This window comes from Vicugna pacos, chromosome 16 (assembly GCF_048564905.1).
Source record: "Vicugna pacos chromosome 16, VicPac4, whole genome shotgun sequence".
Lineage (NCBI taxonomy): Eukaryota > Metazoa > Chordata > Mammalia > Artiodactyla > Camelidae > Vicugna > Vicugna pacos.
In genome coordinates this window covers 34,577,002-34,591,796 of record NC_133002.1, presented here as the reverse complement: position 1 = coordinate 34,591,796, position 14,795 = coordinate 34,577,002, and the positions used below count along the sequence as shown (strand labels likewise).

The 14,795-nt window shown below is 51.1% G+C and overlaps 1 protein-coding gene across 1 annotated transcript in view; it reads right to left on the bottom strand.

Moving 5' to 3' along the window:
- Positions 1 to 14,795, bottom strand: part of PLXDC1 (plexin domain containing 1) — a 59,355-nt gene that overhangs the window by 17,662 nt on the left and 26,898 nt on the right. Inside the window, exons 3-8 of the mRNA XM_072938817.1 lie at positions 14,254 to 14,397; positions 13,906 to 13,975; positions 13,193 to 13,315; positions 12,434 to 12,552; positions 11,361 to 11,460; positions 2,648 to 2,743 (exon numbers count right to left, since the gene is read on the bottom strand). Of these exons, the coding sequence (XP_072794918.1) occupies positions 2,648 to 2,743; positions 11,361 to 11,460; positions 12,434 to 12,552; positions 13,193 to 13,315; positions 13,906 to 13,975; positions 14,254 to 14,397 (652 nt within the window). The remainder of the gene's footprint in view (positions 1 to 2,647; positions 2,744 to 11,360; positions 11,461 to 12,433; positions 12,553 to 13,192; positions 13,316 to 13,905; positions 13,976 to 14,253; positions 14,398 to 14,795) is intronic.

The following is a 14,795-nucleotide window of genomic DNA, read 5'->3' as shown; positions in this document are numbered from 1 at the left end:
GAAGGGCTGGGAGAAAAGTAGAGCAGAACAGGAAAGTGGCTGACGGTGAGGGGGGTGTCTTATTCAGGGAGGTTGGGAAGGCAGGGACTAAGAGAAGGGAGGAAGCCAGCCGGGCAGCTCTCCTGCAGGAGAAGTCCAAGCAGAAGGACCCCTGCATGCAGAGGCCCGGGAAGGGCACGACCGAGGGATGCTCCCAACAGCAGCCAGAACGCTAATGGGCAGGGCACAATGGAGAAGTGGAAGGTAGTAGGCATGGGGAGGAGCGGCAGCTGGGGTCTAGCAGGGAGGGTAGAGTCAGAGAGCAGAAAAGTTAGTGGGAGCGGTTGCTGGAGGGTGTGTGGACCCCTAGCAGAGAGGGCCAGTGGGGCAGGAGGTATGGGGGCTGGAGTTTCAGAGCTGTTCACTTGCAATTAAATGCTACCCACTTAAGTGAACCCGAATGACCTTGGAGTGGCAAGCAGCTGCCACGCAGCCTGTGCATTTTATCATAAGGACAGACAGGCGCTGACCTGGAATAACTGAGCAATATAAGGGCTCATCTGATGAGCAGCTGAACAGAACACATCGGTAGCAGCAAGAAGTGACCCCTCACTATAGAGAATGACGACTCATTCAATAGACATCGCTCGCATTTCTTCACCCTGTGAGTTGCCATGGGACTCTACCACAGCCCCATTCATTAGGGAATCGGTTTGCATTCCATGGACCCCCAACAAGATGGCAGCTGGGAACCAGCCATCAGTGAGTGGGAGGAAAGCTGCTGTGGGCACAGCGTGGTCACCTTCAGTTGCCTTGTGGGAGGAACTGGCTGTAGGTGGCACTGTGTCCTTTTGTCTACCAGGGCTTTGCAGGCTTTGGAAGGGTGGATGGAAAGCCATCTGCAAGAAATAAGCAGGGACTGGCCCGGCTGGAGAATGAAGAGTTCTGGCTGTTTTGTTCTCTGGTGCATCCAGAGAGTCTAGAGTAGCGCCCAGCAAGTGGCAGGCAGTTAACAGAATCGATGTATAGTTGCTTTTGTCATCCTCATTTGACAGAGGAGGAAACTGAGGCTTGGAGAGAGTCCCTGAGCTAAGAGTGGCAGGTCTGGGTTTGGACTAATCTGTTTAAGCCAAGAGCCTGAGTTCTTAGCCTCAAGATCCCACTGTGGGTTCTACCTCTACCCTAGGCCACCTTTTCACGAGTCTCTTTGAGAAGAGGGACCAGCCAAGAAGTGTGATGGCTTAAAGATAGTGCATCCACATCTCTGGAAGAATTTCGGCCAAGTATTCCCCTACCCAAAGGTAAGGGAGAAAGCCTGGGGCTGTAAGATGCAGAGTTTTCTGAGGACAAAGCTCACCGGCCTCCCAGGAGCTGAGATCACAGCCTTGACAGCACTGCCCCCTTCCCCACATGGGAGCCCCTGACCTGGTCATTCCCAGTGACTCTGGAGGCCCCTTAAATGACTCCAGTTAAGCTGAAAAAAAAAACCCTGGGAGCCTCGTGGGGTATTCATAAAACCCACTAACCTTTATTTCTCATCTGCATTTCAGATGTCCTGAGTGCTATTAAATGCTCACAAAATTCACTGGAGGAGTGGGAAGTGGCTTAAATGTACAGACAGTGTCCCAGAAATGCGCTCCCAGGATGTTTCACTTCTTCCACCCGGGCAGTTAGCCCTGCCCTTGGATGTCCTTGTTCCTAAATGCAGCTTATTCATTCCTGGGACTGAAGGTTGCTCTCACCAGTCCTTGAGGAAGCCCTTCCTAGAGGGAGAGCAGCTGCAGCGGGGCTGGGGCTGTGACTGCAGAGGTCCTGGCCCTATGACTACGTGTCTGGGATGGTCCTCTTTTCCAGGGGAGGACACCTGCTGGGACACGGCCTAGCCTTTGAGAAGACCCTTCCTTTCTTCCTCTTCTTTTTTCTCCACCTCCAGTTCCCAGAACCTCCAGGGACGAGGAAGCTGGGAGGTGCCATGAAACAGGAGAGAAAATTGAAATTGAAACTCTCTTTAAAAATACAGAAATGGGAGTGCTGTCCTTCCCCTCACCCTCCCCAGCTGCCCTGGCCACATCCTGAAGAGCATCCCACCCCAATCCCATGGGGTCCACAGCCCCAGCTGGGGCCTCGGAAACGGTATGTCTTCAACTGCAGATGAGTGGGGTGCAGAAGAGGGAAGGGACCCAGCCCCCTGGCTGCTGGCTAAATCCCTTTACTGCCTTCTGCCTAGGGATACCAGCACCACCTCTCCCCTAAGGAAAACACAATGATGAACTTATGGATCAGTTCAGTTCCTGGATTTTCTTTTCTGGGAGCTCAGGCTAAGTTCCCAGAGGTACCTCTTTCATGGGTTTCAATTACGTATTAATAACAACAGCTGTCACGTATCAAGCACAAACCACGCCTCAGACCTGCGATGGGCCAACTGGTGTCAGAGCTGCCATTTACATCCTCATTTCTACTGCCTGAGGCTGTAACCCTTACTGTAGCCCTAGGAGGGAGGTGGTGTTGGGCCTATGTTACAAATGAGAAACAGGGTCCCAGAGAAGTTAGGTGGCCATTCCTAGACAGGGGTCAGCAGAGGGCCTACGAATGGAACTCAGTGTGACACCAAAGCCCTTTCCAGGACAGTGGAATGCCTCCTCCCATCAGAATAACAACCCCTACTTACTTGGCAACGGGGTGAACTCCACAGCCGATGTGCTGGTGATCTTGCTGGGGTCCAGCTCCACCCGGTGGTATTCGAAGATGGTCCTTCGTCGAGATTCTGAAACAGAGACAGAGCCTGACATGGGGAGCATCTCATGGCCAGAGGGCTTTGAGGCCTGTACCTGGAGCCTGACACCTGGACAAGAGATCGTAGTGAGTGGAACCAGGCGTTAGTATACAGCCACTGAGGTCAGGAAGTAAACCTATCAACCTGGGATAATGATGTTGAAACCTCGGGGAGATAGGAGGACAGGGGCTGACCTTGAGAGGAGAGCGTTGTGTTATAAGCAGGTTACAAATGCAGAGGCCCAGCTGTTCCCGGGGTCAGGACACAAGGGATCCCACATTTCCGCATGCCTCTGCACCTTCACAGCTGCTGTTCCCGTGACCCATGATGTTCTTCCATCCGTTCTCTCCTTATCTAGCTCACTCTTCCAGATCCAGCTCAGGGCCACTTCCTCTGAGAAGCCTCCCTTGACCAGCCGCCTCCTATTCATGCCCTCTTCCCACTGCACTCACCACGTTGTGTGGTCATTAGGGTCAATTTGGAGGGTGGGGGCCCTTCGACTGTGATCATTTGGTCCTGAACCTGACCCACAGTGAGCCCTCTATAAATGTCTAGAGATGCACAGGCTGACCTTGGAGAACCTCTCCTTTCCTGGATGAAGGGCAGAGCAAGATTCAGGGCCTGGAACCAGGCCTATGTCCTGCCTCAGTCCCTGCAGAAGCTTCCTACAGGACCTCAGAGTCAAGAGACCTGAGTTTTGAGTCGAGTTCTGCTCCTAACAAGCTGGATAAACTTCGGGCCTCAGTTTCCTGTCTGAAAAGTGGAAAGACAGAAATACTGGATACAACATCCTTGGGAGGAAAAAGCTGGGGTTGTAGATGAAAAGACTTTTCCTAACATGGCAGTCTGAGATACTCTGATATTTCCCACCACATCCCCACGCCCATCTAAGAACCATGACTTAGGCATCCTTCATTTCCAAAAGGCAGGCAGCCAGCTGCTGAGCTTCGTGAATGAGTTTCCCCATAAGAAGAAAAGGTCACTCAGTATTTGGTCTGCCCAGCACACCTACTGCCTTCTGGAGACAGAAGGAAGTGCCCCCAGTCTCTTCCTCCATGTGGTCTGTACTGCATCTTCTTCTGTGACCAATCAGAAACCTTCCCTGAGACTTTTTTTACTGTAACAAGGGGGCCCTTTGCACTCCAGTAATGATGCTGAGAAGATGCATGCTCAGATTCTGTTCCAGCCTCATGGGGAAAGCCAGAGAATGAAGCCACCTTGTGGAGAGAGCTGTACGGAGTACTGATGGCGTTCTAGGCTCTGGAGTCCTGGGACCTGCCCTGATGCACGTCTTCCCAGTTGTTAGCTCTTTGGTTCTTTGGTCTTTGGGCTACTTCAGTATTTCCAGTGCACCCCTTTTCACTTAAGCTCGTTTCAGTTTTTGTTTTTTTTTTTCACTAGAAGCCCAGAGTAGTTGAGGATATAAGTTTCTCACTCAGCTGAAGGTGGTTTGGAGGAAAGTCTCCCAAGGTGGCAGCAGAACTCAATAGGGACACCCATGAAAGGGAGCGTGTCCTGTGCAGCCACTGGGCACCCCATCCCCCTGCTCCCCATCCTGAGCAAAGAATCTAGGGGAGCACCCACTGCTCAAAAGAATATCCCAGCTATGTTCCTATCATTATTTTAGCTTCAATCCTGGAACTGTTCCCTCCTACTGAACCCAGAATTGATCTTCAGGTGGTCTGACCCCAAAGCACACTCTCTTCCCACCACACCCCACTGTCCTGCTGCAGAGCCTGGGGACACCTCAGCCCCAGAAACTTCGCAAGGGCTGCAGAATGTCCTTGGAACCTTCTTTTCAGTGAACAGGAAACTGCTCTGGTGCTGGTGGCAGCAAAGCTCCCCCGAAACCAAACAGGAATCTCAGAGTCCTGCACTTGAAACGGGAGCACTACCCACTCGCATGTGCGCACGCACGCGCGTGAGCACTCACACAGATAAACACACAGGTTTGTTGGTTTGTTGGTTTGCTTTGTCTTGTTTTAAATACAAGAAAGGCCCCTTGCCAAGCATGGATGGATCTGAAAGAGATTGGGGTGAGGAAGGGCACCTTTCTGTAATTCATCTGCCCAGAAGCACTTTTTCAATTCACCCACAGAACCATATATGCTGCAGGGCTTGCCCCATGTGACACCAGCTGCTCTGTGAAGGTGGTCTGGGCTCTGAGTGAGCCTGGGGGATGTGAGACATTAGGTGTAGGATGGGGAAGTTGCAGCTGCATCCCACCCACAACTCCCAGGTGTCATCTCTCTTACAGAATCACCTCTTTGAGCACCACAATGTAATAGGATAAAACAAATGTGAAACTCCAGGACTTCCAAGATGCATGAGGCCATAGGGTCTAGACTCTGAGTAAACATTTCTTCCTTAATCTGCCTCATCTTTCAAGGCTCAGCTCAAATAGCAGGCCCTCCTTGAGGACATCCCCCACCTTTGGGAGCTGTTAGTGGTCCCTCCTCTGCAGGGTGTGAGCTTCCCCCAAGGGCAGAGCCACCTAGTTATTCGTCTGTGTGTCCTCCAGCCCCTCACTCGTGAACAGGGTCTCAGAACAGGGTCTCACGAAAAGACTGTGAATGAATGAATGGCTTACAAATAGTCAGGAAAACCTCAGCAACTTATTATTGAGGCGGGAAGCCCCATAAAAAGACAGGCAAGACCCCCAAGCAGGACCACTACTCTCGTGGCACACCATTGGGTTCCCTGGCCCAGAGGTTCTATCTCACTTTTTGCCTCTGAAATGGCTTACCCCTAAAATTCTATTGGTTCCCTGAGTCACTTCTGATTGGTTATTTCCTTCACTCCTGATTGGTTATTACTTTCACTTCTGATTGGCCCACTTCCCTAACTTCTGATTGGTCCATTTGTAGTACTTCATTTGCATAGAGCTCACTCCTGATTGGTTATTTCTCTCACTCCTGATTGGTCCATTCCCCTCACTCCTGATTGGTTATTTCTCTCACCCCCTGATTTGTCTATTTCTACAAAGCTTGTTCCTGATTGGTCAACTTCTGTTATACTTTATTTGCATATGATGTTACAAAGTGTAAAACCAGCAGCCTATAAATGCCTGTGTAAACCTACAGACAGGGTTCAGAGCTTCGAGTGTTAGTTCATCTGGGCTCACTGGCATAATAAACCTGAGTTCTCCAACTCTGAATGCTGCTTGGTCTCTTGCCTGGATGTAGGTTGCTGTCACAACTGAGTTGTAACACCCAGGTGCAACACATTTTCCTGCAACATTTCAACCTCAGGCTGCAGCACAAAGGAAGACCCTTCCTCCCCAGCCCACCACAGATTATGGCCTTTCTAAAAAGGGCAGCCCCCGATGGACCACAGAAAGCCAGACCTGCCCTTTCTGAAGTTAGAGTTAAAAACTTTCAGAATTTCTCCATCTGCGAGGATGAGAAGGAAGGTGAAATGGGAGGGAAAAGAGAGTCAGGGTTGGGGCAGGAAGAAAGACACAGACTTGTCAAGAGAGCTGATTTCAGGGTTAGAGATGCACAGATACTGGGGAAGGTGGGGCTCCCAGCAAATTCCACACCAGACTCTAGGCATGGGTTTCCCACCAGCTAGCTGGGAGCAGAGCTGGGGATGTGCCTTAAGTGAGGGTGCAGTCAGAGATGGTCAGATGTCCTCTGAAAACCAAAACAGCCCTATCAGCAGGGCGGAAGAGGAAAGAGCGTGGGTGAGTAGAAACAAATTTCTGGTTAAAAAGATTCGCTCACTATAACTGCCAGCTTGTACTTGTTTAAGTGTATGGTTTGGTAATATTTTTATTCCTCTATAAACAGAACCCTTAACATCCCCGCCTGTGTTATTTGCCTTGAGATTATCTTGCCAACATCTGGGGCTCACCCAAGGACAATGACGTCCGTCTGCATGACCAACAGATCCCTTCTGGGACCGAGAGGGCGGCCCCAGAGCCACATTTCTGGCAGTTTGAGATGTTCTGTTTTATCTCTGCTTCGACTCACCAAAGATTCGGAAATACTACGGTCCAGGCACGGGAAACCCTGCCTTGCTACCAAGAGCTGTTCACAGCTTAAAACAGAGGTTTGCATGTCCCACTTTGTTTCAATACCAGATACCAGGGGGACAGGGTCGCTTTGGTCAGAAGAAATCAGAGTGATGGATCCAGCCACAAACTTCCCTCCAAAATGGTGGCTACAGTATAAAAAAATAAAAGATGGTGGGTCAGGAAAAAGTTTTCCTTTACTCATTAAAGTCTTTCTTTGCTCATTTGGTTCTTCTTTTCATAATCATGAACTGAGCCCCAGCAGGGGACCCGAGAGAGATGAACACAGTCCTGTACTCCAAGAGCTTTCGGCCCAGGAGGGGAGGCAGGAGGGTCCTCCTCAGCACAGAAAGTAGAAAAAGGCAGAGAGAGAAGAGGAGGGAGTCAAGTAGTACTCAGCGAGCAGAGTAGAGAGAAAAATAGAAAAGTGAAAAAGGGGTGAGAGGGGGTGGGGTTGTGTTGGGGAGAGGAGGGGCCCCGGAATGGATTAAAAACCTGCAATGAAGAGCAGCACCATAAAAGATCCTTTATTGGGAGCAAAGAGAAGACAAAAAGGGCCAGATCTGGTGACGACACCCGTGCCTCCCTCCCCCTCCCCCACCAGCCACGCCCTCCCTTGGCTGGTCCTCACTCCTCTGCCGTCAGTTCCGGGGCCTCCCCCCCAACCCCTGCCTTGCAGCCCAGCACTAAGGCACAGCGCAGGCCTCTGCCACATTTCTGTTCTCAAGTCTGGCTTTGAAAGGAAAGGGAAGTTCTGGTAAAGGAGAAGACCCAAGTGTTAGGGTCATCCAAGCCCATTCTGGGACCAGTCAAGGGGCGCGGCTACTATTTGGAATGAAAATCCCTTATTAATTGATTCCATTAAATCAGAATCACTGTCAGTTTTGATGTTGGCTACATTAAAGTTGCTTTTATACTGTCTACGAGAGAAAAGGTGTCCTCAACAAATGAACAGAGGAAGTTATATTGATTTCCGAGGGCCCTTCCAGTCAAATAAAGCCTGTACCAGCGACCCTGCACGTTTGGCATGCCCCTGCAGACAGACGCGGCGAATCACACGTAAAGCTTCTCTCTGCATCGAAGCCTACTCTGCAGACTCCCTGCTCCAAAGCCTGTGGAGGGCTTCTATAAGGAAGCAATGGTAGGAGAAACTCTGGCTGTTTGGGGCATTTTCTTCCCTCAAACCCAGGAATGAGACTGTGCAGAATTCCCTCTGCCCTCAGGCAGGGCTGGGAGGAACCTGTCTGGAGCCTGGGGGAGGAGCTGGTCCCCCAGACAGTTCAGTGGCTGAGGGATTCTTGAAGAGTGAGGAATAAACTCAGCTCCTCACAGCACCCCAGGCAGGGAGCCAAGCTTGGGTGCCAGGACAGTGACACCACCCATTCTGTAGGACAGGTGGGTTGGGATAATGTGAAGATCCACAGTGATGATAGGGTCTGTGGACCAGAGGGCTCTCCCTGAACTTCTATCATGGTTATTTGGAATCTTCTGTTATTTGCAGCTCAATCTAATTCAAACTAATTTCCTGCTTGCTGGGTTGAATGTCAGACCAGAGGATTCTGATCTCTTAAGCACATAAAAGCTATCATTCCCCAAAGCAGAGGATGTAGCCCATTTTAAAACCCACTAAAGGCCATGGATACTGTCCCAGAAAAATGCACACACGTGAATATGCTCCACTCGCACCTCAATATTCCTTGCAATGTCTATGCCTGGATCCCCAAGCTAAAAACCTCGGACAAAGAGAGATGCAGTTACCAAAGCACTCACCCCTGAACTCAAGGATCAGGTCCTGTTCTCACTTAGGGTCACCAGAGGGTAGAGGACAGGGGCTCTGCTACACCCATTCCATTCAGCCCTCACTCTTCAGTTCTTACTCATTTTTTCAGCACTTGCCCTGCTACAGGCACTGGGCTAAGTGCTGGGGCCACAAAGAGCCCCCAAGGAGCTTGCAGCTAGCTGTGGAGAGGGCAGATGAGCAGGCCAGTGTCATGAGTTCTATGTTAAAGCTCTTAACAAAGAGCCAGGGGGATGGAGGAGGAAGCCAGGAATTTTGCCACGTGGAGGAGGCAATATCTGAGCTGGACCAATGGATGAGTAGGATTCTGCCAAGCGATAACAGGATTGGGGTGGGGGGCTTTTTACACTATGGACTGTGTCACAAAGATGCAGACAGCCCTTGGAGTGTTTGGGGAACACAGGGCAGCCCCCGATGGACCACTGCTGCCGGGACAGACAGTGGTAGGTGACAAGAGGGTTTGGAGATGCGGCTACAAAGCTGGGCTGGTAAATATAACTAACACTGCTGTGTGTTATATATGAAGGTTGTTAAGCAAGTAAGTTCTAAGTGTTCTCATCACAAGGCAAAAATCTTTTTAAAATTTCTTTAATTTTGTATCTGGGATGATGGATGTTCACTAAACTTTGTAATCATTTCATGATATATGTAAGTCAAATCTTTATCTGTACACCTTAAGCTTAAACTTATACAGTGCTGTATGTCAATTATCTCTTAATAAAACTGGAAGGAAAAAAAGGAAAGGTGGGCTATTGTCCTTAAAAGCCAAATTAAGGACTTTGAATTGAGGCTGTAGTCAGTAAGGAGCCAGAGAATGACATGATCATATCTGTCTGGGAGTGACAAGAAGGAATGAGCAGCAGAGGGAAGGAAGACTGGACACGGGGCAGTATCTGGGGGTCAGGCTTGGGTTTCGCTCGGCTGGTGGACCCAGCATCTCTGCAAATAACATCTGACGTCACTGAATCTAGCACGTCCCACAACAGAGCCCTTGCATCTCCTCCCAGTCTCACAGATCAGGCGTAGCTGCCCTCCTGTTATTTCAGGTGGGCTGTGCTTCCTGCCCCCTTCCTTTACCCCACCTCCTCAAATCTCCCTGGCTTGTTCTAAAACAACCTTTCATTCCAGAATCACAGAGGAGCCTCAGATGCAGACACTCTCGGGGGATCTGACTTCCTCTAATTCACCCTCATTCAACAGCTGGATCCAACACACATTTCCTGAGACTCCGCTGGCCACAGAGCCCTTGAGGGAGGCATAGACTCTGCCCCATGGTGCAGTAACGCTCAGGGAGGGGAAAGGGCCACTGACGCCAAGAACTGTCCTTCCTGCAAAATAGCCTGGGGTGTGTGCACACAGGGCTGTAGATTTCTGGGGAACTGAAAAGGAAAGGATTCACCCTTCTGGGTGGAATGGGAGTAGGTCAGACTTAGAAAGTCTCAATGGTGGACCCCAGGGTTTAAAAAAACAGGAGATCTGGGTTTCAGTTCTACTGTGTGACCATAAGAAAGTCAGTCCACCTCTCTGAGCCTCTGTGTCCTTATTTGAAAAGGGACAAATGTACAGATTTCATTTACAATGTTGTGAGGATTCACATGGCAGGAACTGAGGGGGAAATGGAGTCTTGCCACAATCACGTGAAAACTCTTGGAAATGGATTTCCCCCTCATCAATCATTGAGGTGACTGTAACCCTAGCAAACACCTTGAGGGCAGCCTGTGAAAGACTCTGAGCCAGAGAGGACCCAGCTAAGTGATGCTTTGCTTCCTGATTCACAGAAATCCTGAGATAATATGTTTGTTGTTTTAAGCCTCTAATCTTGGCATAATTTGTTACGTAGCAGTAGCTAACTAATACAATCAGGGTGATAGTGAAACTCTTTAGCAACCAGCTCTGTATGGGCATTAACCAACCAGTCAGAGCAGATGCTGACTGGAGCAATGGGGCAGGGTCTGAGCCATTCGCTAGAGCACTGGGAGTTCAGAGGGGGACAGTGAAAGGGTAAGTGAAGTGGTGGAAATTAATCTTATGGAAATAAAGATTACACAGGGACATAAAGGTAACTATTCACAAGAATATTCACTGCAGTATTATTTGCTGTAGTGAAAGATTAAAACAACTGAAAATTCTATTCCCCAGGGGACTCGTTGAATCAAGGTCTATCCGTGCAATGCGCTATTGAGAAGAATGAGATTTGTGCTGATGTAGAATGATGGGCAGGATATACTTTGTTCAGGAGCAGAACAGAGGGCATGATACACCATCATCTGTGTTAAATATACATACATATACTTACCCGAAGGCTTGTAGCTCTAGAAATAACGTGGTAGCCCTGGCTGCCTCCAGGGAGGGGAATAGGTGGTGCCGGGGTGGGATGGCACAGGGATCAGGGACAGGAGAGAAACCTAATTTTCCTGTCTCCTGTGATGCCCCTTTTATCATCTGGGGAGGGGAGGCAATTATGGTTGTGTTCTGGAAGGACTCATAAACCCTCATTTGGTATCTTTGGAGATTTTCTAAATGGAAGGTGTGCTGAGTGGAAGGGCCCTGGCTCCCCTACCCCTCAGTCACTAGAGCAGTGCCTCCTACTGGAGATTTTATTGCAAAAAAGTGGTTCCTCTGCTTTAATGAAGAAAAGTTGGAACTTGCTCTGCCCCCTTTCTTCCCTCAGTTCCCACTCAGCTCTTCCGTCATCTGTCCACTCCCTGCCACCACCATCACCCCCACCAGCCTGGCTCAATCCGAGCTGAGTCCAACCCCATCCAGGGATCTCCGCTGGATCCCTGGAGACTCACCTGGCACGTCCAGGGATGGATTGAGAATCATGAAGGCATCTGACAGTCCTGCTTTGACGGGGTGCTGGGATGAGCTGATTTCCAGGACGGACATAGGGATCTGCAACGGGAGAAGAGGCTCCGTCTACCCCACTGCCCCGATAATCTTGGGCCAGCCTAAACTTCCCCTCTGAGCTCCAGACCCATCTGCCCACTTGGTGTTGCCTCTTGGAGAATTCAAAGACATCCCAGACTCCATAGGGCCCCATCCAAATTCCCAGTCTTCCCACACCATCTCCGAACACATTTCCTTTTTTCTTTTCTCCATCTCTGTGTGTGGCACCTTCATGTAGGCAAGAGGACTGGGAGTCACCCTCGCCCCTCCCCCAACCCCTTCCTTCATTTCCCTCCTTCTCCAACTAATACATCCCCAATCCTATTAATTAGCCTGCTAGCTGGCTCCCAAATCCATCCAGTTCTCTCCATCGCCCCCCCACCCCCCAAGCTGGCATCACCTCTCTCCTCCATCATCTCCCAGCATTCCCTCTGAGCCCCAACCCTCTGTCCTCCACTCTGAAGCCAGAGTGATTTTTAAAAGGCAAATCCAGTTGTTCCCCTGCCCCGTCTCACCCCCACTCTCCCTACTCCAGCCAGGCTGCCTTCTTTCAGGGCTTTGTCCAACCGTGCTCTGTCGTGCCACAGAGCCTCTGCATGTGCTTTTCTCGCTCCTGGAACACACCTCACTCTCCTCTTTGCTTCCTTAACTCTCACACATTCTGCAGATTTCAGCTCTTTTCCTCGGGAGATCCTCCCCTGGCCCCCATTCAGGTAAAGAGCCCCATGAAAGGCTTTCCTGGCATTTCTGTTTAGGAGCACTTGTCACAATGGCAATTATACATTTGTTCCCACAATTTCAATGCATCCTCTCCCACCAGACTCTCTCCACCACAGGGGTAGGGCTGGCAAGCATCTTACTACCTGCTGTTCCCCAGCACCACATCCTATGTCTGGCGCATTGGAGGGTCTCTGCAGACGTTTGCTGAATGAAAGCAAGGGCCCAAGACCCAGCCATCTCTGCAGCTGGGCCCACTCACCTCTTTGTAGCCGAACACAATGCGGCCGTCTTGGTGCAGAGCTGCCTGGAAGGTGAAACTGCCCCTGTCCTCCCGGCCTTGGAGGTAGACATGGTCCCACTGAACAACAAAGACTGTCCCTGGTGAGGAGAGCAGAGATCAGGCTGGGCAGAAAGGAATTGCAGGGAGCAGGGTCCTGCAGAAGTGGTGGCCAAGGTGAATGGGCCACAGGTGGGCTTATTTAGGGATGATGGGGCCAGTTTGCAAACTTGACAGGAGGCAGGAGCTGGGCAGCCCACAAACATCAGTCTGGCTTCCAAGCTGAAGAGGAACCAGAAGACCCTGCTTCAGCCTCCCCCCAGCCCAGGTGCTATGATTGATCATCTCCAGCCCCAGGCACACTGCTTCTTTCTGGCCTATCCTCACCCCTTGAGATGAAAAGGAGGAGAAATAGGAGAAACGTCTGTCCTCCTGGGGTGGGAGGTAGATGCTTAAGGGACAACTTGGTGAGAGTAACAAACAATAAAGGTCTCTAACATTTATTTCACCTCTACTAAGAGCCAAGAGCTTTCATTTCATTATCATCAGATCCTGTAAGGTAGCAGGCATTTTGTCTCCATCTTACAGCTGAGGGAAATGAATACAGAAAAGTGGGAGTGGCTGCCTTGCTGTGTGACTGTGGGCAAGCCCTTGCCCTCTCTGGGCCTTGGGCTCCTCTAAAGGGGCTGGACCAAGGAAGTCCTGGAGTTGGGTGACTCACATGTTGAGATCTGATCTTACCATTGTCAAAGTAAGCAACTGTGGAGTTGTCAGAGTAGCCAGGGTTGAAGTTGGCCATCAGAGGGGCCACATACTGAGTAGCTGTGAGCATCCGATGGATCACATCGCCCATGAAGATGAAACCTGAGGTGAGAAAAAGTGTAGATGAATCAGAGATGGCCCAGAGGGTTGCTTCCCCATACAGGAAGGAGCAGTGTAGATGGGGCTGGAAGCGAGTCTTGGACCTCTGTCCCCATTCTCACATGGTGGACTCTGGGTCTGGCATGTATGGAGCAAAAGGGCCTCAGACCATAGAAGATTCTTCCTGCCCCCCCCCACATCTCTCTGTCCCTTGGAAAGTGTACAGGAATCAAAGATGGGCTCCTCATATCAACAGAAAGCCTGGTTCCAAGATGCAGGTTCTCAGCACAGGCTCCTCTCTCCCACTCGCATACTCAGAAACACAGGGATCACAGGGACTGCTCACACTGGCCTGAGCTGACCCAGAGGGAGACACACACACACACACACAGACAAGCAAGTCAGTCGATGTAAAGGATGTGGTCTGAAACACTCACTTACTTCCCCACTGAGAGTGGGTCCCAAGAGAGTCAAATGTGGGACCCTCCCCAGTCCATCTATAGAACCCTGTGTCCAGGGAAACTCCCCACATAGGACCCAAGTTCTGCTTGAAATCCCCAAGCCCTCTCCCAGCCCCACAGACAAGGCCTTACCTCCAGTTGCTATGGTGATCTGCCGCAGAGGGTGTCCGTAGAAAGGGAAATCAAAGGACAAGACCACTCTCTGCAGGGGATGGGAGAGAGTCAGCATGGGCCAACCTGCAGGCCAGGGAGCTGGGTACCCACACTGCCCCATGCTTGTCTGGACAGGGGACCAAGCATGTCCAGGGCAGGCCCCCAGGACCATAGGTGGGCACCCCAACTCTGGTCAAGCATCTCAGGACACCCTGACCTTCCCAGACAACAGACCTCAGGCCACAGCCATGCCCACTGACCAGGTGGGGTGGGCTGGCCTCTAGCCCCTCAGCACAGGGCGGCACTCCCAGGGACTAGGACACTCACCGAAGCCTGCCGGTGGGTGTTGGAGAGGATTCTGTGCACCTTCACTTGGCTCTGGTTGGCTTTGGCAACATCCACCCACAGCTCCCGGCTGCGGGGCTCGCTGGGACCATACAGACGGGACACATAGTAGCTGTGGTTGTCTTCCTGTCATCAACCAAGACAGAGCCCACAGGAGGCATGAGGGATCGGGGTGCCAGGAACCAGCCTCTGCACCTCCCCAACCCAGACTTCTGGATACAAGAAGTATGGCCCTCCCAGGGTGCTGGACTGTGGCCCAGAGAGCTGGTTTAGGCCTGGGAGCCCCTTGGCTCCCCTTGGCCTCAGATAGCTCAGCACCTGGCTCCTCCCCATGTCCCCAACAGCTCTAGCCCCAGCTAAATCCACACGTGTTGTACCCATGCTTGGCCCTGCCATTCCCAGGCAGGCCAGGAGGCTTTTCCTACAGCCCCTGAGCCCTCCCAGAACACACCCAAGGCAGAGCTCAATCTGGTCATGAGGGAGAAACAGACAGGGCAGCCCCAGACAGAGCCCTTGTCTTCAGG